General features: G+C 38.6%; 1 protein-coding gene across 4 annotated transcripts in view; it reads left to right on the top strand.

Moving 5' to 3' along the window:
• The first annotated feature begins 566 nt into the window (after positions 1–566).
• PHF3 (PHD finger protein 3) overlaps positions 567–24,629 on the top strand; it is a 49,837-nt gene continuing 25,774 nt past the window's right edge. Inside the window, exons 1-4 of one of the 4 annotated variants that reach the window (XM_059467251.1) lie at positions 584–713; positions 10,370–10,638; positions 19,957–20,118; positions 21,232–23,044. In XM_059467251.1, the coding sequence (XP_059323234.1) occupies positions 10,395–10,638; positions 19,957–20,118; positions 21,232–23,044 (2,219 nt within the window). In that variant the 5' untranslated portion in view covers positions 584–713; positions 10,370–10,394. Of the gene's footprint in view, positions 714–10,369; positions 10,639–19,283; positions 19,401–19,633; positions 19,703–19,956; positions 20,119–21,231; positions 23,045–24,629 lie in introns of those variants that run through there. The other 3 variants (XM_059467252.1, XM_059467253.1, XM_059467254.1) reach the window with 3 other exon arrangements.

Raw genomic sequence — 24,629 nt, 5'->3', positions numbered from 1 at the left:
CGGCGCACAGGACAGATTAACAAACAGGTTGTATAACGCGGGCTGCACCGAGCAGGGGGGTGGCAGCTGCTCTCCAAAGACAAAAGGCCACATCATTACACACGCACTAGTCACACCATGCGTGTCCTCAGCCAGGGTCCTAGGGGAAAACCCGCGGAGCCGGCCGGCCGCCCCCATCCGCCCTCCCGTGGGCCCGGGCAGGCCCGTCAAGCGCACGGCCAGGCCCGCGGCTGCCACCGGGCGCCTTGGGTACTGCGGCCCCCGACTCCAGCGAGGGTACCCATGTCACGCCCGGCTCCGCCGCGAGGGCCGGTTCCGCTGAGGAGCCTGTCCCGGCGCCTGTCCGGGCCGGGGCCCCCAGCGCACCTCAGCCCCGGCCCGGCCCGGGGTCCCGCGGCTCTGCCCCGCCCCCGGCGCCTCCCGCCCGGCGCCTGCGCAGCGCGCGCGCCCCCGCCCGCCCCCATCCCTTCCCTCCAGCAGCTCCGTCACGTGAGCGGCCGGGCCCGGCGCGCCGGACGCCGCGGGGGCGCGCACCGGCGGGGCGGCGGGCACGCGGCCACCACCGGGCCGGGCCGAGCCGGGCGAGACCACCTGGGCGGGGGCAGCCCGCGCGCGCGCCCCCGCGGAGCTGCGCGCGCCGCCCTCCCTCCCTTTGGCGCGGCCGCCGCGTCCCGTCCCCCGCGGCCGCGGGGCAGCGCTGGGCGGCGGAGCGGGTGAGTTATTGCGGGCTGCGGCAGCGACGGGGCAGGCAGGGAGGGCAGGAGCGGGCGTGGAGGACCCCGCTGCCCTGCGCGGCGCCCCCAGCCTTCCCCGGGCCGGGCAGGGCTGGGCCGGGCCTGCGGCGGCAGAGCCGCGGCCTATGCTGGCCAGGCCCGCCCGGGGTGGCGAGGGGCGGCCCGGCGGGACGCGGGTGCTTCCACCGCGGGGCCGTGGCACGGGCTGTGCGCGGAGGCGGCGCCGCCGCTGACTCCTGTGCGCAGGTGACCTGCGGTCCGGCCGCGGGCCCCGGGGGCGCTCCCCGGCCGCCTCGCTCTGCCCGGGTGCGGCCCCGCGCCCCCGGCGCGGTTGTTGCGGAGGCTGAGGCTGCCACCCGCGGGCCCCGGGCCGGCCGGGTCCGGCCGCCTGACATGGCGCTCTGGCCCCGGCCTCGCTGCCCGCGGCGGCGCTCCCGCCCCGTGTCCGTGCGGGACCCTGCCGCAGGCTCCTTGCCCGGAGTCGTGTTGCTGCCGAGAGCTCTCCCACAGCGCCTTCCCTGCCCTGCATCTGCTGCGTTTCGGTCCTTCTACGTTTGTTTCTTCTCACCCCTTGAGCTGCCGATGCCTTGTTGTCCCATACCAAAGAGAGAAACAATCACCAATTCACACCCTGCTCTTCTTGCTCTTGGTCTGACCTGTTCCGGGCGCCTCCTCCCGTCTTTTAAACTTAGCATCACCAACAATTTCTGTTCAGCTCCTTTGTATAGTACCCACTGTAGGAAGTGCGGGAGAAAATGTGTTTATCAGCAGTGCTGTGGGATTCAGTGGCCTGGTGGTATTTCCAGATCCTTATCTGGGATGAGGTGCTGTTTCTGGGACAGTGCGTTTATTGCTTGCTACTGGGATGCACGTAATAATTCTCAGGCTTTAGAAGAGGAATCGTTCATGTGATTACGAGTGTTCATTCTGTGTGGTGTGAGCAAGGGAGACCTGTTAGAGCCGTGCGGGGAGCGTTTGGATAAGGAGCACTCTGAGGCATAGTTTAAATTAGTAAAAATAACCTATGGAGTGAAGCGTAAAAACCAGTAAGGAAAGACAGGAATGGGGGGTGACAGGAGCTACGCCATGCAAATTGTAGTTGTGGTGTCTTTTATGTAGTTGTTAATTCATTATGCAATTCTTATGCATTTGCTTTTATCAAAATGAATATTAGCATCACTAAACAGTGGAAATATTTTAGGATTGAATGTAAGGATGGTAAACATATGGCATCTTTTTATAACCACTAATTCATGGTTTGTTTTGCTTAATAAATTAATCTGTTGTTGTTTGGGGCACAATGTAAGGGAGCCTTGAAAACGTGGGTTTTTACATTTCTTGGAGTAATTCCACTTCTGTTTACAGTTAGTGCATGTCCTGCAATAAAACTCTTCTTTTTCTGCAACAAACAGCTTCTACTTTTAATTTCTGTAGTTGGCTTTAAAGATTATGCATATAAATATGGAGTTCTGAGCACCTATTTTTTTTTTCAGCTATTGTTGTCTGTTACTCAATCATTCAGTTTTTATGTGCCTTTTATATTTGCAGAATGAAAGGGCACCTAACTACAAACCATGTTGGCTAGATTTAATTCAACACAGTGGTAAGGTGCTTTATGGAAAACAGAAACTGTGAAAATACTAATCTATTGTGTTTCTGCAACCTCTGTCTTAAAAAGAGGCTTACCTCTACCACTTGTGTTGTGCTCAGAGTTGAGCTGATGAATTTCTTTAGTTATTTTAATTTTTTTCCATTAATTTTTCCTAGTCAACCTGAATATTGTTATATACAAGCTTTAAGGAGAGAGCCATATTATATTAGAAGCTTTTTTTATGGTAAGGGCATATTTTTGAAAGGTAATGCTATGAAGTAGCGATGATAAAGTTCCCTGAACTGGGGTATGAGAGTTCATTTTATAGAAGCAGAAAGTGAAAGATTCAGACAGCTTGTCACATTCTCCTGGGTGGTGTCAGTATAGCTACATGATGGATGGCATATTTCTATGAAAAACTTCACAAGGGTTAGCTATTAGGCTTTTAACTATTGCTAATAAAAATCCCAACAAACAAACCGTAATTCTAATAGGTGTTTCCAAATGAATCTTTATGAGAGAGACACTGACAAATGCAAAAGGTATTACAAATGAAAATATTCTGTCCAGTGACTGATGAATAATCAGTGTAACCTGCTACACAGTTTAGCGTTTTTTACTTGTTCCAGCTGAAAATACTTGAAACAAGTATTGAGAAACCTGAGGGTGGAAGAGTTCAAAAGAATAGCAGTAATGGTGGAAATACAATCTCTCCTCATCTTTACTTTCAGTGAAATGCCTCTGGGTAGTGAACTTACAAATTCCAAAGGTATATACAGCAATGGAGAGACTCAAATGGTCTTTGCTTATGCCTAATTTTTGTGGTATTCAGGTGTATTCATTGGTGGGACAGTCCAGCAAGGGAAAACAGAGTACTTAATGTTTCACAATGTAAAAAATTTGCATTTTTCATTTACGTACTCCACATTTCACACTGTGAAGGTGTTTTTTGACATAACAGAAATTTTAATGCAGCACTGTGTGCCTCTTTGAGCTATAAAGTAAGAGTGAGAGCGGTATTTTTTTAACATAACTGCTAAGATGATTTTCAATGATACAATTTCATGTTTTGTGATTAAGAAAAGGTTTCTCTATTCATTCTGTATTTCTTTGTCTTCTAAATAAATAATTTTTTTTAAAATTTACTTTTCCTTTCTGTTCACTGAGGTACACATGAGGTACAGTTATGGCTGGTGAATGAGTTATGAATAGAGAAGGTTTAACAAAGCAAGTATCTTGAGCTGTCTGCTCTCTTAAATACCATGACAGCAAGTAGTAAGATACCTGCTCTGTCATTGAGAGGAGCAGCACATAACTTTAGATTTTAGATAGATTTTGGGAGGTGATTATTACTATTATTATGTCCGTTGAGATTTTAGTAGCAAGGGGTTTGTGTCGGTGTCTGGAGGCTTCAGAGTGAGGTAAACACAAAGATAGTATAGAAGAGCTTCGTAACATTTAACGAAATGTTCAGATTTACATTTCTTGTTTTTTAGTCTTTAGCAGGGCTTTGTTTTGATGGCACTAAAAGCTAGATCTTAAATTTTAAATGAGGGATTAAATTAATAAATAATAAGTAGGGGGTTTACATGAGGGAACAGGTGGCATATGGATACCTAATGGGTTGATGTTTCAGTGTATAAGTTGGTCAGCAAAGTGTTTCCTGGCCCTCCTTTACAGCAGTATGGATGATTCAAATCAACCTATTTGCATACATGTTCCTGTTAGGCAGGTTTTGGCCAGTGTCCTGTTTTTTGGGAGATAAGTGAATGAGGAAGGTCAAATTTGGTGATGCTTAATGATTAAAGCTCAGTAAACCATATTCTATACAAGTGTTATATCTGCCTTTTGTTTTTTTGACAAAGGATGCTGAAAGCTTCTTTTAACCCTTTCCAAACATGTTTTTGTGGTTAGATGGTCGTTCATATGCTCGTAGATCACATTGCTTGGTCTGTCAAAAATATTTTGTGAGTTAATTTAATTCTTGAAGGCTGCCTTAGGTGATGGGATTTGAGCCAGAATGAACCAGAGTAGAATGCACATTGGTGTGAGATTGGTAAACTCACCAAAAAGATGTCAAGTTGATATCTTCTTACTGATGCTGCCTCTGATGCACTGCCTGATAATTTTTCTCTTTAATCCCAGGATGTGTTTGGACTGTGAGCACCATTGGGTAAAATCTCTTGCTACAGAAGATGTGGGTCTCTGCTCTGGCTTTTGATGCTGTAATATCCATGAACATAATGCATGCAGCTTCTGGTGCTTAAAGCATGGCAACATGGATACATGGCAACTTAGCCTTAATTTTCAGTTAGATACTTGGGAGCTTAAACTTTAAAGTTTATGTAGGAGGAAGGAGGAGAATGGCAGTAAAACGTGCATCAGGGCTTTGAATTAACATTGTTTGGTAGGTGGGTTTTTAAGTGTCAAGGTATCAGTGAGCCCATGGAGTGGTCTGACATCACAGCTCCAGTGAACAAAGGTAGACATTTCATACCTTGAGTGTCCCTTTTGGGTCCAGTAGTTGCCACACAGCATGAGCAAGGAGTTGTTTGGGTTTTTTTTCAAGCTGCTTGTGTTCTTACCTCATTGCCTGCCAATTAAGATGCAGTTCTCCTCTTTTGATAAAAAATTTTTGTCAGTTATTGTTACTGTCTAATTCTTCTGTAACAGTGCTGAGCCAGCTTTTCTCTTTTGTTTTGCCATCTAAGGTGATAGTTGTCCAAATAGCTTGTTCCTTTCGTTTAGTCTCCTTCCAGAGTTTACTAATTGAAGAAATAAATATAATATGGATCTTTTTAATGGAGTCTGTTGGAGTTGTTATGACTAGTTATGACTAGTGCTTGCTGCTGGTCATTGGGTGTGCATAAGCACAAGGGCCAGAGACCAAGTGTTGTATCTTGAACGTTGGAGTGTCTCCCACAGTCAATAACTACATGCACAAAACTTTTAAAAGCACTAGACAGATTCAGCAAATTGGAAGTACAGACACTATTCAGAAAGGTACTTTGGTGAAATGGAAGGAATTGTAGTATTGCTGTGCTATCTTCAGCAGTTTCAGACTCCCTTATTCAGGCAGGTCAATAAAGTAGATAGGCTATTCAACATCTAGGACTCTGAATATCCTAAATAAGCAGTGTGAGGTTGTTTTTTTTTTTCCCCTTCATTAGGTTCCCTCAGGTTTTTGCCTATCCTTGTCCCCAGTTCAGGCAATTCTTTTTTTGGCAATATTTCTTTGTAGAAATGGGTTTTTTTTTAAGTCCAACTTTTGAGAACTTTAATAAACCAGATTTATTTTTAATTTGACAATTATTAAACATACAGAAGCTTCTCTTTTATATTGCTAACTTTAAAATGTAAGCTAAAATATGAAAGTCAAGTTTAAAAGGTAAACAGATATATTAAATTCACCCCCTGGCCAGAGAGGGAAGGAAAGAGAGTAATTACAGTGAAGCCTAATATTTGCTTTGTAAAATAAATGATGTGTAAAAAAATGAACAAAATGAATGTAAAGGAAAATAAAGAAAAAATAAAATATCAAGACAAATGTATCTAACACATATCCAAATATGTATTTGGAAAATTAAATTTAACATGCTACTTTTTAAGGCAGACTTAGTTGAAAATGCAGTCAAGAGTATGCTTGGCCTGGCCATCAGCTGAAAAATGGAATGCGTAGTGGTAAATACAAAGTGTGATCACTCCTGCCTGAGGTGGGTGTTAGATAAGATGATAGAAACATGTGGATGCAGTTGGAGATCTCCACTAAAATATTTTTCTCTGTTGTGATTAAGAAAATAATAGGAACTGAAGTTCCTGTTATATTATTTTTTTTGCCTCTTTCATATACAATGAAAAAGCTTAAAGATGTGCATTATCTCTTGTCCAGTTTCTAGTCTTCCTTCCCTTCTAAGATTAGTTTGGAAGGATATACTTGTTTGAGATCTCAGTTTCTTTTCTTAGAAGTGATCATTCTGACTGTTTAACTTTTAATTTTAAAAATTCATGTAGAACTGTTAAAGATGTAATGAAAATATGTAAAGGGGGAGAAGATAAAAATCTGCTGTGGCAGATTCTACAGCGTGTCTATTTCATAGCAGATTTGTTGGGATTTGAGGCAATACTGTGGCACTCCTGGCTTAATAAACCAATTCAGCAGTGGAAGAAATTATTTCTTTTAAACTGAAAGACTTAGACTGCAAAAGGAAACAATGTTGAGAGCATGAAGAAATTTTATGGTAAACACAATGTGGGGAAAATTCTAGAAATCATGTTTGGCTGTAGTGTTTTCCAGCAGGGTTGTTTATAGCGTTGGGTCCCGTAATGACAGGTGTTGGTTGGTGAGTTACTTTGTAATTGTTGCTGTGTTAGTTCTGTAATTGTTGCTTCTGGTTTTGCAGTGGGGGGGGGGGGCTGATAGAAGCAAATAATTTTCGAAGGTGTAAGAGAAGTGTATTTAGTGAACTGAGGAGAATGCTCGCCATACTTCAAGCTTTCCTTGATGGTGAGCTCTTCTCTTACCCAGACTCCTTCTGTATGTTGCTGTGCTCTGATGCTCCAGGAGCCAGTGGGTGGGAGTTTCACTGAGCCTCACTGGGACTTGCTCCTTTGCCTCATTTATGAACACTCCTCACTGGTTCTGTGTGCATAATACTTTCCATATTGTGGTGCTTGTGAGTAGCTGCCCAGCGGGAGAGCCCTGGTGAGCTGCCGTGCGATGGGAGCGGCTCGGTGTGCGCGGCTGCCTGCGAGGCCCCGGCCGTGGGTTCGAGGGGAGGGCACGGCTGCGTTCCAGCGCGGTAATAACGCGTTCTGCCTTTGAGGGGTTCGGATTAGCTTTGGAAATAAGTGAGCATGAAAATCTTAACTGTGATTTTACCTCTACCTCTGGCTATTTTTCCTGATGTTCAGAGTGTTTCAAATGCAAAATAAGCCGTTCAAAATTCATACACTGAAGGCATTGAGCAGGGGAAGATTTTTTTTTCTCGCAGCAACTGTTTTTAATGGCTGTCTAGCTAAAGAAGTTTATCTTTCATCCTCAATCCCACAGATTTTACACTTGTTATGATAGGTAATCTAGTAATGTTAGAAATAACTTTTTAAAATGACTTGGTAGTGTACCAATTATGTAAATAATCACAGAGTGGATTTTTGAACTAGGTAAAGCAAAAATTTGATTTTCTATATTTTGCTGGCATAAACTTTTTATTTTAAAAATGGTAGAACAAGTTCTGTAAGATTAGACTTTGTGCTAGTAGTATTTTTATGCAAGCCCCCTGACTTTTTGATGCAAAATTTGGGTAGAACTTAATACTTGATCATAGGCTCATGCTCCAGGAATAAAGCTTTCAGTAAAATTCCTCTTGAATTTTCTCTGCTAGCTACTTAGGTCTCATTGAAGGTGTTTGTGGCCACTGCATGTATAGTTGCTTTAACAGTTACTTCTCAGTGCTTTTAGTGTTCTGAATTGGCTGCATGGTAGTCTTAGAAAACTGAAGTTATCTTTTTCTTCCTCACATCACTGAAGACAGGTTAATTTCTGTCAGGGATTTTTGTAGCAAGAGCTTTGCTTTTTATGAAGTGGTCATCACTGCTTTGGGAACCACAATATTTGAGTAAGAAATATATAAATGTTCTCCTATCCAGAAAAAAGCTTGGGATATGTTATTGGGTCTTCAAAGCCAATGCCACTTTTTAATGTTGGATGCAAAAGGTTTCTTGCAATTTCACAATATGTAGGTATTCTATTGCAGTATAATTGCAGTGTCAATAACTGACACTTGTTAATGTCAGGGTTCACCATTATTTTATCCTGTGGCTGTTACTCTTGTGCTCATGTAATGCTAATATGAAAAAATCTGTCATTACAGGAAGGTGCTTTAAAGTACTGTATTGGGGCATTTGTAATTATTTTCTTACTTGGGGCCATTGCATCTCTTGTAGGTTATCCTATTGTATCAGATTGTTGTAACTACTTGGTATAATAATAAAAACAGATTATACAGTGCAGCATAGTACTTCTCTATTAGTTTGCTTCTTCATTTGTTGCCAGATTTGGAACTTCAGAAACCGTATTTGCTGCTACAGATGCTGGTTTGTGTGGTGTATATGCAGATGCACTGCATTGCTTGATAAAAGAAGTCCATTTTTTTTGTGAGAATGCTTTCAAATTACAACTTCACAGAATCACAGAAGTTCAAGACTGGAAGAGACCTATAAGATCATCAAGTCCAGTCGATGTTCTAACTGTTCAACTAGATCATGGCAGCAAGTGCTGAAGTCTGTTGTCTCATTACTAAATGCACTTGATTCAGCTAAACTTCACTCTGGCTGCTTGGTCAGTAGGACCTCGTGTATTAGACTGCTTTGTTGTGTAGAAATTGTGTGTAGAAATTGGAAAGATAACATGCTCTGCAGAGACACCATTCTATACCAGACCATCACTTTCTTCTGAGCTGCCCTATGGGAGAAGGAAGAAAGACTGGCATGTTTGAAAATAAAACCCCAACAACCCAAAACCCAACAAAACCCCACAAAAAAAAAAAACCAAAAAAAACCCAAAAAAAACCCTAATAAACCCCACCCAAACAAAAGGAAACACCATTTGTGTTAAACTTGTAGTTTTTGTAATTTTGTGAAATAAAATGCGCAAATATGGTTGAAGTTGTAGCAGAGCCCTTACATGTCTCTGGCTAGGATATTCCCAGTTGATTGCTAAAATAGAAATGCCCCATTAATGTGTTTAAGGAAGCATACTTAATGTTCTATTAAGCATGAGTAAGTACTGGATTTATTTAGTGGCAGGTTGCTGGAATAACCATCTAGAAAGTAATTCAAGCACTGCAAACTCCAGTTCTCACTTGTCATTTTCCTTTAATTAGGGTGTTCATTCTAAAAAAATAATTATCTCATGTGGGAGGAGGATGATGAAAGAAGGAGCAGGATACTTATTTGTGCCCTTTTGCTGTTTCCAAAAGCTTTAATAACCTTGTGTGCCAAAAACTGGCCTTTCAGACTATCCTGTTTGCCAAATTAAGCCAGGCAGTACTGCACTGCTCCATTTTCCTTACCTGTCTGATCATATTTATTATGGTTATCTTTCTCCACTTTGAGGATATGCTAAAGCAAAATTCCAAAGTATTTTGCTGACTTTTTTTCCATTCTTAGTTTCCATGTTTAGTTATACATACTTAATAGTTAAGTCTTTGCTTCAGTACTTGCACTTCTGCTGCATTGCAAAGAAGATCTAGAAAATAAAGAATTCCTTGTAAAATGCAGTTGCCATCTCTGTATACAATTCCTTATGTAGACTTCTAGACATTCATCTAAATTTCTTCAAAACTGAAGTTTCAAAAGGCTCCTCCTTTTGATGCCAGCTCAGAATTCTCATGTACTTGATTGAAATAAGATTTTTTGTATAAAACTGATGTAATTTTATTGACTGTGTTGATCGATGAAAATTAATAGAAATAAAACCTTGCTGTTTGGAAATACTAACTTGCTATGAAGTATCTGGTAGTTGCTCTTTGAACAGAAATATAGCTCTTCTCAGTAGTACACCATATTAATAGTATGGCATGCTCTGGAACCTTCTCAGCTCCATTGATGTTAGTGGAAGCTGACCTCACATTTGTGCATTTAAAAAGAAGAAAATCATGCTCACAGTGCTGCTGTCTTCAGGTTCACTTGTTCTTGCTATCCTCCTCCTCTGGTGTCCTATCTGCTTGGGCTGGTTAAGATTTAAACAAATTTTAGAAGCTGTTTAGTTACCTTTGTTATTCACACTCTGTAGAAGTGTCAGCATTCAGATGCTGATAGAGGAGATTAGCATGGAATTTCTTTTAAAATAATTAGGGAATTGATTTTTAGTTATGATTTTTAGTGGGCCATACTAAGCCATAAGCAGTTTTTTATTTGTTTTTATAATTCTTAAATACCTTAAGCATTCTTTACAAAACACAAGAGCCAAAAAATTTGCTGGTGTCTTAGGTGTTTTACAGTTTGTAGCTTATTTTCTTATGGTATTTTTCTTGTCTTTCTATAGGACTGAAAGACACACAGGAGTCTTCATGGATATAGTTGATACATTTAACCATTTAATTCCTACTGAACAATTAGATGATGCCCTATTTCTAGAATCCAACCTGGAGAATGAAGTCTGTGAGGATTTTAGTACAAGTCAGAATGTCTTAGAGGATTCGCTGAAGAACATGCTCAGCGATAAGGATCCTATGCTAGGATCTGCAAGTGCCCAGTTCTGTTTGCCTGTTTTGGATAGCAATGACCCCAATTTCCAGATGCCTTGTTCTACAGGTAAATCTTACAATTTTTTAAGATTACAATTTAAAATACAGTTTCGCTCTAGTACCAACCCTTTTTCATAACTTAGAAATAAGAAGTTGGGATTTCTGTCACCTTGCTGCCCTTTATCAACGCACTTCATACATGCCTGGCATGTAAACTATGTGCAGGAATTGTTAATTTTGTAGTTTAACAATCGAGGAAGGCTCCTTGTGTGGATCAGAAATAGCCTAGGCCTTGTCTATCAGTTACTTCCAATGAGAGTCAAGGTTTGTTTAGTGTAGTAGTGAACCTGATCACTGAAGTCACTGGTTGGCTCAAAAAATACCATATTTCTGGAGTAGCAGTCGGAGCAGGAGAGTTATACAAATTACTGACATCAGGGTTGCTCTGTTAATGCTAGGCCTTCTGGTACTGAGCTGTTTCTGGATTCTGGGTGCTTCTGGTTGGCTTCAAGACCCTGGAGTGATCATAAAATTATTTTTTACTGTTTGGAATACCTGATTTGGGAACAATTTAGATCAAAGTTTTAAATAAAAATAATCTTAGAATTTATTGAGTAATTTTTGAAGATTGAAAAAAAAGGGATGATCCAATCCCTAAAATTATTCATTTTTATGAAGAATTGGAATAATTGTACTGAATTTGATGCTACAGACAAAAATATACTCTGTTCTTAGTAGTTTTCTTTATTTGACTGGAAGTTTAAAAAACATAATTTTTTAGCTTCATTACTAGAAGTGTTGTAGATTATTGCAGTTACATTATTATCTCAATATTTAATTTTTTTGAGTAAGTTTTATAACTGCTTCTGAAAATCTTCATAATTTCCTTATGTATATTTTATTGTTACTGACAGACTAAATTTTCACCTTCACTAAATTAGGTGGTATTACATAATGGAAAACTGTCAATCAAAGATGATACTGTTTAAGGTAATGAAAAAATGCACTATCAAGCCAAAACATATTTGGCATTTTTTTCCTACTTCAGAAGAACATTTTTGAGGCCATCCTTAATGCTTTGGTGTACTCTTGCAATAGTCTGTATTCCTACACATTTTTCTCTGTAGCCTGCCAAACAAAAATTGTATCCCTTTTAGAATGCATAAGGCCATATAATGTACACAACTAAACCAAATTCCCTCTCACTTGCAAATTCAATTGTTATATTGCATCCTGTGCATCCTCCAGCAAACCTGTACTGCATTTAAAATTCTTGAATTAACTCATAGGGTACAGCTGGAAGGTATGGACAAACTTTCAGGTGCTTCCTGGCATGTATTTGTCAGTATCAGTAGTGCAATAATTAGTACAATTATTACTTAAATAATCAAAATTAATCTTTAAGGTCCTTAAAAATAGTTGAATGAATACATTTATTTGGGGGCTGCTTTTTCAGGCTGTCAGAAGACTAAGGGATTCAAAGCTGATTTGATTTATGAATTTAATGTTTTATTTTTAAATCTGAAAGCACCAGTAGAGCCACATTTCAGTAAAGAAATTAAACTGTGTAATTTGGCATTAATGTAGGTATCCAAAAGAACATGAAATGTTCTTGTTGTTGCTTGTTCTTTGTAGGTCTTGATAAGAACTGTCCTTACTCTGACATGGTAGCACTGCAGTATGTGCTTAAAATTTTTTAGTTAAGAATAACGAGTATCAGTTCAAATATGGTTTCTTTGCTTGTCTTTTTTCCTTGAAAGTTCATATGGTTGTGATTTATTTGATTTTTCTGACACTGTTGGTGATCTAACGCTGCTGATGTAGTCTGCTGGTAAGAATGTGGTTATTCAAGGTGGTAGTACCTTCTGTATGAATTAAGCCATGCAAAAACTATTTTTCCCAGTTTAGGTGGAAGCTCATCTGTACGCCAAGTTCAGTTTGTCTAGAAAGTAAAAAAGCATAACTCTCCTGACAAAACTTGCTTTAATACATTCTATATTTTGCATAACCCATGCCTAGACTATTAAACAGTTTAAGAAAAGGAACAAACTGCTCATGGAAATTAATTCACAGGACCAGCAAAAGACAGATTTATCATATTTGATGCTTCTTGTATTGTAGAATTCTGTTTTGTAGAAGTTTTAAAGTGGCTCATATTTCATGCTACAGCTTACTTGACTGCTGTGAGCAATCAGGAGAGATAAAGGTAGCAATAGTTAAACTGAGGACAGGTGTTGTAGCTAAAATAGTAATCAGGTCTTCTAGATAAAATGGAGGAGCAGAAGGCATGGCTCCCTAATTCTTCTTTGAAAGCAGATTTGAGCTGAGTTCAGGAGTAGAAAACCTAGGCACAAGCAAAATACTGTCTTTGTATTAACCCAGCTGTGTAAGTGTGAAATTTATCATGTGGACATATGAGTATATGAGCAGGGCTTGATTCAGGCCTACTTCTTACCCACATGCCTACTTTCTCAAGATTGTGACATTTTGTCTGCTTTATTTTGGAGGTCACGTGTTTTTGTTTTCAAAAGCAAAAACTCTTCTCTCTTGCTCTTAAGTTGGTTTTACGTGTGGGTTTTGCTTCCTGCTCTTTTTTTTATTGCTGCATGGACATCAGTTTTTGTTGGTAATTTTTACTGGCCTGATCCAAAGTTGTTACTCATCAATAAGTTTTGCTCAGCTTTAGGGTTTATATTGTGCATCATTCATCAAGAATTAAGCTTTTTGTTAATACTAAGCTCTGGTTTTGGTGAGTTTCCTTTTAGCTGACTGTATGTGATGGATACTGGTAGCAATTGATTGTATGTCCTTTAGACAGTTCAAGTGCATGCCTATAAGAAATGCAGAGACATGTATCCAGAAAACACAGGTTTTGTATGTTGAATTATAACTACTTATATACTTATTATAACTATATATAGTTAATATATACTTACTTATTATAACTAACTTGGGGAGAATAGTAGCATAGGATCATAGAATGATGTGGTTTGCAAGGGACCTCCAAAGGTCATCTAGTTCAGCCCCTCTGCAATGTCCGTGTTCAATTAGATCAGGTTGCTCGTAGCCCAGTTCAACCTGACTTTGGAGGTTCCCAGGCACGGGGCATCCACTGTTTTTCTGGGCAACCTCTGTCAGTGTTTCACCACCCTCATAATAAAAAAGTTCTCCCTTACATCCAATCTGAAGCTACTCTCTTTTAGTTTAAAACCATTCATTACCCTTGTCCTACATACCATGCTAAAAAGTTTGTTCCTTTAAGCCCCTTCTAAGTATCAAAAGGCTGCAATGAGGTGTCCACGTATTCTCCAGGCAAACAACCCCAACTCTGCCAGCCTTTCTTCAAAGGACAGGTGCTCCAGCCCTCCACTCATTTCTGTGGCCTCCTCTGGACACACTTCACCAGGTCCATGCCTTTTTTGTACTGGGGGTCTCAGTCAGCAGTACTGGTATATGACAAAGAGAAAAACTGTGACAATGGGTGTTTTTTGCCCATCTATTGATAGGCAGAACTATATCAGTACCAATAAAGCAGTCTCCTGTTTATCTCTTGGCCTGAATCCAGATTGTGCTGGATTCAGATAGTTTCTTTAGTTAGATGACAAACAAAGTTGGTCAGACAAAGACCAGCAGAAACCAAAGACAGAACAGACCAAACTTGCTGAGCTTGCTCTATAATTGCCACTGAGTAACAGAATGGGGTTAGAGTAATAATATAAGGTTATCTTTTCAGCTTTGATTGAATAATTACATATTTAGAGAAGAGAACAAGATGCTTTGTGGGTGATCCTGGTTATAGCTTTGAGCAGAGGTAGACATAACTCTGTGACTCTCCCAAGCTGAATAGGGTAGAGGTCAAATTATGCTGCAATCCTTTTAGAATGTGTTAGTGATGGGTGACTGCTAAACTATAAAGATGTAGTTAGGTTGCTGGTTTATGGAGCTAGACTGAGAAGAGTATTGGTTTTACAACACAGTTAAGAAGTTCTGCTGCCTCTGTGAATCAAGGTACAAACTATCCACATCTTATTCACTGCAGCTCCAAGGAGCTTAGCAATTATGGAGGGCTCTTCCTGTCCTGAAGTAGGTATCAGCAGAAAGACATTGTGTCGATAGTAGAAATTGATATAACTACTCTCCTTGCCTGTTAAAGGACAGAATTGGACAGAATGAAACTTTTGAGGAATAAATGAAATCCAAATTCTTGAAGCAATCAGAAGTGTCCCAAATCATGTTTTAGGTGCCTCTCTGCTTCTTTTTGTTAATTTGCTTGGGTTGTTGTTCATACAAGCTGTGCATGACCAATGTAGAAAATTATATTGCATAGAACAGCTCTTGGCCATCTTAAATGTTTGAGTGGTGTGAGTGGGTGTGGAAGCATGCTTTTGGTGTTGTGTTGATTTCTTTGCCTTATTGAGCAGTTCATTGATAAGAAGTGGAAATGCTGAAGTCTAGAATATGACAGAATTCTTTTAAGAGCAACACACTAATTTCAACTTTGAATGGTACCCTAGTGATAGGTTTTCTGTTTTGTTTTGTTCTTGCTGGAAGACATGCTAGAAACTTATCCACCTGTGAACATAGCAGGTCATACTGGTTGCACGCCAGTGAGCTAAATAACTTAGCATTCATAATAAATTGGTAATTCTAGGTAAATTGAATTGGTAATCACAAACTGTGTAGCTTTTCAGGATGTCATTTACTGGGGTAGTTTGATTTGTTATATTTATAATACAAGGAATGGAATTTTAATTGCATATCATCTGTAGACATTTCTAGATTTCATATTAAAATCAAGCTTTTAACTCATTTAGTTTATGGGTATGTTTATCAAATCAGGTACTTACCAAAAATGATAAAGACTGCTGCTGTAAGAATCACAAAATGTGTTAGGGACATCTTTTTAATTGCCCTTTTTTTCTGTCCCTCTGGATTGCTGCTGGGAAAGTGTTTCCCTGAAGTGCAGTCTGCTTTTTCTAGTTTTATCCTGTGTTTTCATGAGTATTGTTAAAAGCAGCATTACCTCTGCTAAAATCATTATTAGCTACTGAATCTTTGAAGCCAAACCAATTTTTCTGACTACAAATACTCTTTTCTTTAGCTGCGTGATGTCTGGCTGCGTTAGGCATTTTGGGCTCTTTTCACTAAAGCTAAATGTACATGTATTTTTCCTCCTACATTTGAAGTAATTTTGAATGTGACTTTGAGATTCCAAAATTTGGTTTACAGTTGTTTCTCTCAGTTTTCTTACCTCTTTATGCCTTCCTACTTCCAAGCTGTCCATAGAGCAGCTACACAGTGTTTTATGACTAAGGTAGTAACTTTTCTGTATAAAATTTAAATGTATTGTATTGGTCTTGAGAATCTGGAGAATAGTTTGTGCCTTTTTCTGTTTATATTCCCCAGGTAGGTCCTTCTGAAGTATTTAGTATGCCTTTGGATCAGTTTCATGGGTGGAGAGAGGTTGGATCTGTACTAAGATTTGCAAAGCAATTTAGATTAGCTCTCTGATTTGTAAATACATGAAGACTCCCTTCTTAATAAAATTAATTAATTTACATTAAAGTGCTTGGTTTGATGTGGTGATTTTACTTTGTTGAAATTTGTTTTTCTGCTCCTTATTTCCAATGTAACAGGCTTGTGTCTCTAAAGAACCACTGTTCAGTAAGCTTGTGATGTAGCTCCATTTTCTTAATAAAATGGGCATGCAGTCCTCTGTCAAGATACATGCTGTATTAAGTTTATTTATCCTAGTTGATTTTCATAATCTTTAGAATAAAGACTGTAAAATTACCTCTTAACAACACAGCCATTAATGGAGAATGGGAGCAAGTGTTTAGTTAATATTTCATGTTACTTACTGTGATTCTTTTCTTGCACTGGACAGTCAGCTCAAAGTAGTCGCAGGCAAATTCTCATTTCAATAAATTACAGGCAAACTTTTGTAAAACAGTTGGAATTTGATGTTTCCTTATGTAAGTTACATCATCAGTCACATAATTTCTCTTGAAAATATGTCTTCTTTTAGCAGAAAGTATTTTTAATCTTGTTTCTTGAACATGTGCATCACAAATATCAATAGGAAAAAGGTTTCTCATAGAAAGTATACCATGCTCATTTACGATCTTGAGACTTACTGACAAAATATCACTATCTTTATATGTTTTATTGTTTCACTGGAGTTTATTGGCTCTTCTGAAGGCTTACCTGGATGTGTTAGTTACTGCTTTAGACTGTAACTGTTCTTTTCATTGAAGAATTATGTTACATCTCTGTGTTGTTATTCCCATGTAATGCAGAAATTTTACAATGTTCAACCATTTCCATATAATCTGTGATGTTTATATGGAGTCTACTGTGGATTTGCACATTCCGGCCCTTAGTGTGATTCAGCTGGACACAGTGCAAAGCAGGAGCAACAGTGATGTTCTATTTGGTGTGCTTACCTAAGCAAAAGAAATCCAGTACTAACATCTACAGAGAAAAAATTTATTTCTACACTTTATATTTACCTTGGTCAGTGTGTCAAAAAACTAAGTATTTCTGTCTTAGTTTTGGCTGAAAATAATGGAAGAAAGTCTTATGTTAATAAACATAAAGATTTATAAACATCATAGTTTTTTATGCTGTGTTTAGGGGTTTTTCCTTCTCCTTACCTCCTCTTTTACCAGAAAGTAAGGCTTGTTTTCTTAAGTTTTACATTGCTAAAAAATTAAAAAATGGTCATGCTTTTGTTTTAGCATAGGGAAAGCACTGCTTTAATTTTGCAAGTAGACTGTTTTTACTGAATACTGTTCTGTTATGGTATAACATATATAAAAGTGAGTCAGCAGTACAGACCAGCAGTTTAGAAGTTCAGATACTTCGCAAGTAATGGAGAAACTCAAAATAGTAAGGTGAAGGTCAGTGGTGCCTTTTCCAGTATTAATATGCTGAATGTGACTAAATATGTTGAATGTGACTCGTACTTTTCTTATTTGCAATCTGTTCAGTTGTACACTGGTGTACAGCTCTTCTGTTCAGATAAGTTCTGTCTTTATTCCTTTTTTATTTTTTCCTTTTTTAAAATTTCTATACTTGATGCTGAGATAATATTTAGATATTTGTTACTAAGATCATCTCTGCTTTTTTTGTTCTTTCTGATTTTGCTTTTGTTGGTTTACCTTTCCTAGGGTTGTTTCTTTACCTCCACTTCTCCTTCATAATTTACTTTTCTAGTCTTCTTTGTATCTATTGCTGTTCTCTGTCATTTTTCTCTTCCCAGCAGGGTCTGTGTGGAATGCTCCTCATCAGGAGCCTCATGAGACTGTCTTTACTAGCTGAGTTGTAGCTCAGGTGGTTTGAAATTAGCAAGATTCTGTGCTTCAATTCCTCTGTAAAATTAAAGCTACAGCACAGAGTCTTGTAAGTATGAAAATACTTTAATTCTAATATTTCACACTGTCTGTCAATAATGGACTGAATGTGTCTCTTGTTATTAAGAAGGGAGGGTGTAGAAATTCCATAACTTGAGCAAGAATGTTGTAATGCCCAAGACTAATGTCAGCCTTTTAATATGCTCCAAAGTTGTTTCAGAAGCTATTCTAATAGTTTTTATTTTTCATGCTGTCTTCAACAGTTTGTAATTTAGTTCTCACAGAAAGAACAGAAGTGGATGTGAAAGGAGTCTCTTTTGTCACAGTCTGTTCCCAAAAGCCAGTTTTGTGTGTTGCAGGAACACTATGAAAACACAAATACCAAAGTGCAGAGCTGCTGGGAGGATATAATCTTTGAGAACATGAGAATGGGCAGCTGGAGTTAGAGTGAGCGTCCTTCTCATTCAGGTTTCCATCTTAGACAATAGCTAGTATTAGATATTTACTGGGAAAATGTCTAATAGGGCAGTTACAATGTAATTTTTTTGCTAGTGTGTCCAGTAGGTAGCTTATAGCAAATAAGGGATTAAGGAACACTCTTGAGTGGAGTAAGACCAAATTTATCAGCCTCATGCACCTTGCATGTGGTATCTGTATGTTTGTAAACACACACAGATTAAAAGGTGGCACTGTGGATTGGAGAGTGGAAGTGGACAGTAATTTCCACAAACATTTTCCTTGTAACTGATGTGTACAATGTACTAACTAAAAATATTGGTTAAAATAAAATAAATGACCATAAATTGTTAGTTTAAACTCCCTAGTTTTCAGCTCCTGGCACCCATCTGATTACAGAAGTTCAGAATGCTGATTGCCTGGTGCCATGATCAGCCTTCCTTAAGAGGCTGATAAAAAAATTTCTAATATTAGAAATTCTAACATGTTGCTTGGTTACTTTGTTTTTTCATTTTTTTTTTAAATTTCAGTAATACCAAACTTGAGAAGGACCAGGAGTTGACAGATTTTCTGAGATGGTCTAAAAATTCTAACAATTTTTAATTTAACTTCTTGCTTTTTTACTTTTCTGATTGATGTGTTAATTTATATAATTTTACGTGAGCAATTTTTAGAAATTTTTAGATATCTTATATGTGTCATGTGAGTTTATCTTAAAAATGCTTCAAGGTTTGTGTCTTAGTAGTGAAAAACAGGCATGCTTGATTGTTGGGAGTCTGTTATATTTGTTAGACCTTCCTGTGTGTTTTGTAAAGTCACTTTGTGTGTTTGGCTTGATCTCACAAATTTTGCATCTCATGGGGACCAGGATTCATTAATCACACATAGGATCTTTAACTAGGAGAGGCTACCACTGCAAGAACCAAATTTAGAGCAAGTGAGGAGAATGGCTGGTGTAGTGACCTGACTGCCTCTTAGGAAACCTGTTTTCAGGAGCAACCTCTGGGACCTTTCTCAGGTTAGTGGAGGATAGGAGTTCACCAATGGCAATGTTCCTGGTCTCTCCTGGGAGGTTAAGTGCTTGCTACACTTAAAGCTCTTCCAAAAACACATTACAGGCGCAGATATGTGGTGTGGGTGGGGCTGAGAGTTTTAAAACGGTACCCTGTCAGAAAACTGATTTTTACACTCTGCACTTCTGGATCAGCTCTTTCTGCTGTTTACCTTTCTTCACTTTCTCTCAGGTGGGAAGGGACAGTGAGGGGCAGCTGATCCTCTAAGACTGGGGACATTCCTGTGGCAAAAAAAAGCAATAAAAATGTGAGTCCACAAAAAAGCTGTGAGGACTATCTACAGGATTTTTAAACTGTGGGTGATAGCTTCTTCTGCACTGAAACTGCCTCACATGGGAATTTTCTGTCCTTTATTTCTTCTTTTTTTTTCTCTTTTGTTTGATTTTAGATGGCCAGTTTATTTTTTTAATGTCTCTTGCCCTGTCTTGTTCAGCATTATAGCTGCAACACTTTTTGATCATTTTAAGTTTTAGGCTCTTTTTTGTTTGTTTCTTTTTCCAGTTACTGGTCTTGATGCTACTATGGATGAAGAAGGAGTTAAAGAGAGTGGTAATGACACCATTGATGACGATGAGCTTGCTTTACCTAATAGGAATTTGAGAAGCCATGCTGAAGAAGCGTCAGTCACATCACCGAGGAAATCACCACGTTTAATGGCACAAGGTGATTACTGATTGTGTTTGCACATTTGAAGTAAATCAAATCTTTAAAATCCCATCCCAACATTTATAAATTTAATTTGGTTGTGTGAATTCCAATATAGAAACTTCCTTTTTCATACACTGCAGCTAGAAGCTGGCATCCATAGGATATGAGTCAATTAGAATTCCGATTTAATAAATATTTAGTGTCTTCCTTATGGTCATTAAACTAATTTTTGAGATTTTGATCCTTTCACCTACATAAGATTAATAATGTTGTTCTTCACTAACAAAAGCATGATGGAGTTGCAAAACAGCATTGGACTATAAGGTTAGCATGTCTCTTATTTCCAGGTAAAGTTTTGATTCTATTTTTATTAGCATATTCTCTTTTTAGTTTGAATTAGGTTATAGTAATAGCAGTCAGAAAGTCTTTAATCCAAATATCTCAAGATACTTAATATTTTATTAAAATATTTTAATTCTTTCTGTTAGCTAATTTATTGTAGTTATGGGATTTCTAACTTGTTGAACAGGAGTTATTTACTGCTCTGCTTATTCCCTCTAGAGCAGGTTGAGTTAAAAAGATAAAATTATTTATTATGGCAATTAAAATTTAAATAAGAGCCTGTGGTACAAAGCAGGTGATTATGCTGTTTAGAAAGCCACTGGAATAGTTACTTGTTTAGAAAATATAAAAGTAGTTGTCAGCTGAGAATGTGACTGGATCTCAGATTTGTAGGCTGTTCTCTAAAAGATTTTTAAACTTCAGTTATATTTCTAATCACAATATGGCTTGTGCAATTTTTGTTTGAGGTTGAAAAGGATGAGTGGTACAAAAGTAGAGTCAGTTTGGATTGTCTTTCTATCATAGCTTGTGTTTTGTATACACTAAGTAGAAATTCCATAGCTTTTAGAATTATGGGATTTTACATCCAAACTATGTCTGTGTGAAATTGAAATGCAAGTCATTTAGCTTTGGGGAGGTTTTTAAGTTTAGTAAATAACTAAGTTTTAAGTCCTCTTTGTATCCAGAAAGCTAAATTGGGGTAAGTCACTTTTGTTCTAGGCAAATCTTGTATTTGCAAAAAGAAGGAAGCAGAATAGCTAAGAGATTTTCTTCTTGCCTTCCTAGAACCTGTACGGAGTTTGCGGCAGAGCACGCTAGCCAAGCGCTCGAATGTTGCTCCTCCTCTTAATACCAAGAAATCATCTGTAAAAAGTGGATCTGCTGCAAAAAATGGACAGAAACAAGAGAGAAGTCCAGTTAAAGAGACAGATGTTGCAGCACGCCTGAAAGCAGAGCAGCCTAGGGAGGTTAGGCGTAGTACAAGACGATCAGGACAGTTGGAAGGAGCAGCAGTAACAGCATCCCAAAGTAATACAAAATGTCTGCCTGGTCCTGAAGATGTGAAAGAAATAAAGTCTGAAACGCTTGAGCAGGCAAAAGTTGAAGAAACATCCCAAGAGTTAAGTTGTGCTAATTTAACAGAACCATGTTCTCCTTCTCCTGGGGAAACAAAGGAAATAATAGAGGTTGCAATGAACACTGACTCTGGGGGTGCTGAGTCAGTTTGTTCAGTATCTGCAGATACTGAAATGATTCCCGTTAAAAATGAAACAAGTGATGTGATTGATTCAATGGGCTTGGAAAATTCTTCAGAAGAAAAGACTGATAATAAAGCAGAGGAATCAGAGAAGAAAGCAGAAGAACATGATCAAATTGAAATCACTGGAAAAGATACTGATTCATCCAGTGCTGGCTTGAATACAGATGGAATTTGTGAGACCTTTTCAAATGCGTCCAGCTCTGTCAAAGAGGGGGTTGATTGCAGTTCAGGTTCCCACAGTGTGGAAGTTCTTGATGAAAATGCATTGTCAGTAAAAGAATGTGTAACAGAAGCTGGAGGTGATGACAAAGGAATGGAGAAAACTGAAACTCCATCTGAGAAACTATTGGACAGTACAGACTGTGATAATAAAGACTTGAAAAGCAAAGAGTTTACTTCAGCTGACCCAGGAAATAGCATTTTGGAAAGCACTGTTGTTGACCAGTCAAGCCAAAATGTACAGCAGCAGATTGACAGTACTAAAGTAGAAGGCCCAGAGGCATCAAAATTGCAGGATGATGAGAAACAAATTGGTATTTCAACAAAACGTGAAAAGAACATTAGGCCCCGGCATAGTAAATCAATAGTACAGAATAAGCAAAATCTGAGTGCAGGTACTCGGCAGAAATCAGGTTCAGTGCAACAAGAAACGACTTGGTCAAGAACGAGAGCTGGTGTTGCTGTTTCGGGCCTTCACAGTCCCTCTTCAGCAAGTCTGAAACGAAATGCGGATGAGCAAGAGAGTCATCAGCATCCAAGTAACCCAGTTAAAATAAGAAAGAAACAAGCTGATCTGGGTTTGAAAGCAAAGAGTAGCATTTCAGGGGTGACTGTAAAAACACAGACCAACACAAAGCTAAAGAAAATACCCCGAGTCCAGACTTCTGGGCAAGCCCAGAAGTTATCAGTTCAAAAAGCAAGTGAGAAATCTCCTACTCCTCAAAGCTGTTCTAAAGATACCCACCACTCTGTGCATTCAGTGTCAGGTCATGTTTCACATCCTGGTCAGAAGCAAGCCAGCAAACACCAACTTGCAACTGGGCTAAAAGCAAATAACTCTACAAAGGAAGAAGCAGAGACTAAAGATCCCTCTGTTGTAGACCATCTGAAGGAGGATGATAAGGAAAAAAACAAGTCAAAAAGAAATGATAGGAATCTCCAACCTCGCCAGAGAAGAAGTAGCAAAAGTCTTTCACTTGATGAACCTCCGTTGTTCATTCCAGATAACATTTCCACTGTTAAAAAGGAAGGCTTGGAACATACCTCTGCTAGTGAAAGCAAACATATTTGGGTGCCCAGCAAACAGTGTGGCTTTTGCAAAAAGCCACATGGCAACAGGTGTGTGTGGCAGTGTGTTTTAGGAATTTATTACTGGTCTTGGAAGGTAATTTTTTTCCTTCCACCAAATGTTTTACGCTGCTCATGCCAAAACAAAGTCTCAGTCCAGCAATACAAGTCTGTATGTCATACAGTCAGTTAATTTCCTTTGCACTCATACACTTTTTTTTGATCATTTAAACTGAGCATTAGAAAGTAGTTTGGCCCAAAAGTTTGAATACAAATGTTTTATTATATGAGTACATATTTTGATGACTGTATAATTCTTCTATGCTGTTTAATTATGCACTTTAAGCTTGACTTTTTTCACAGAAAAAAAATTAGATATCTGTGTTCCAGGTTGTCATTTCCTTCTTTCCAGAAACCTCTGAAGTGGAAGGATCACCATAAACTAAAAAAATCAAATAATTGTTTGCATGTGACTTTTGTCTGGTATAGGTCCAATCCTCATAGTAGAGATGCAGAGATTTATTTTTTTTTTCACTTTTTGTAATCAGTGCCCTGAGGTTTCATGTAACTGTAATTAAGTAATTGCTAGGGAGGAGAGAAAGAATAATGTGAAAAAAACCCACAAAACTTCCACATGGGCATATCTGAAATTGCCTTTAAGCTTAATAATGAGGTTGCATCTGAAGTTGATAATATCCCTCTGTGGCAAAACTTGTTCTACACAGTAAGTGAGCTGAAAAAGACCATTAAGTTTCATTAATGATCTGTTAGTCCAAGAATGAGAATTCCTTTATTACACATCCTGTGTTTTAATATTGAAGTATTTTTTGTTGCTGTTCTACCTGCTAGCCTAGTTTTTGGTTTTTTAATGTCAAATTGAAGATATTTGTGACTAGCTTATGAGAGAAAAGTTTTAATAGTAATTTTTAGTCATTGTGCTTTAGAACTCCATATATCAGAGTGAAATATGGAACAACTACCTTTGGCACCTGAGAGGTTTTTTTGCCATTTGTTTGTAGCTAAGAGGCCCTTCTGAGCTTTATTGACTCATTGTATCCTATTTGAAAAACAAATGCAGGAAAATTCATTTACTGCACAGCTACAGTAACTGCATCATTGTGACCTTCTAAAAGAATTAATAAGAGCAAAAGAATTTGCTCTGCCTGGTTGCTGAGGATTACCTGGTTGAAGGGGTGCTCAAATTTAGTTCCATGTGGTTTTATTTTTTTTAATTCCTTTTAAGACTCATATCATCTGTGTCTTTGTAAGAGTGTTTAATTTTAAGCAGGTTGCATTTCCTTAGTTTTTGTCATCTTAGGCATTACCATGACAGTAAAACTGTATGAGTAGCCTGTATTTCAGTGAATTGTTTACATCCCAAAAGGTTGCTTTCTGGATTAAAAAATGGTTCTGTAGGTACTTTTAAAGCAAAATATGGTATTTGGAATTTAAAATACTTGATAGCTGTTAAGAATGCAGGTTTGACTTGTGCTATATTCTTTCTATTTTTGCTTAAAAACACTGTGGTTTGGTTTTTTTTCAACGTCTTGTTAGAGTTCAGAAAGTCTTAATTTTTCTTGCTAAATGGATCTAACCAGTGTGAGATGTGGCAGTGACTCAGTTAAATCTACTTATT

Source organism: Ammospiza nelsoni, chromosome 3 (assembly GCF_027579445.1).
Source record: "Ammospiza nelsoni isolate bAmmNel1 chromosome 3, bAmmNel1.pri, whole genome shotgun sequence".
Classification (NCBI taxonomy): domain Eukaryota; kingdom Metazoa; phylum Chordata; class Aves; order Passeriformes; family Passerellidae; genus Ammospiza; species Ammospiza nelsoni.
This window is presented reverse-complemented; position numbering and strand designations above follow the sequence as displayed.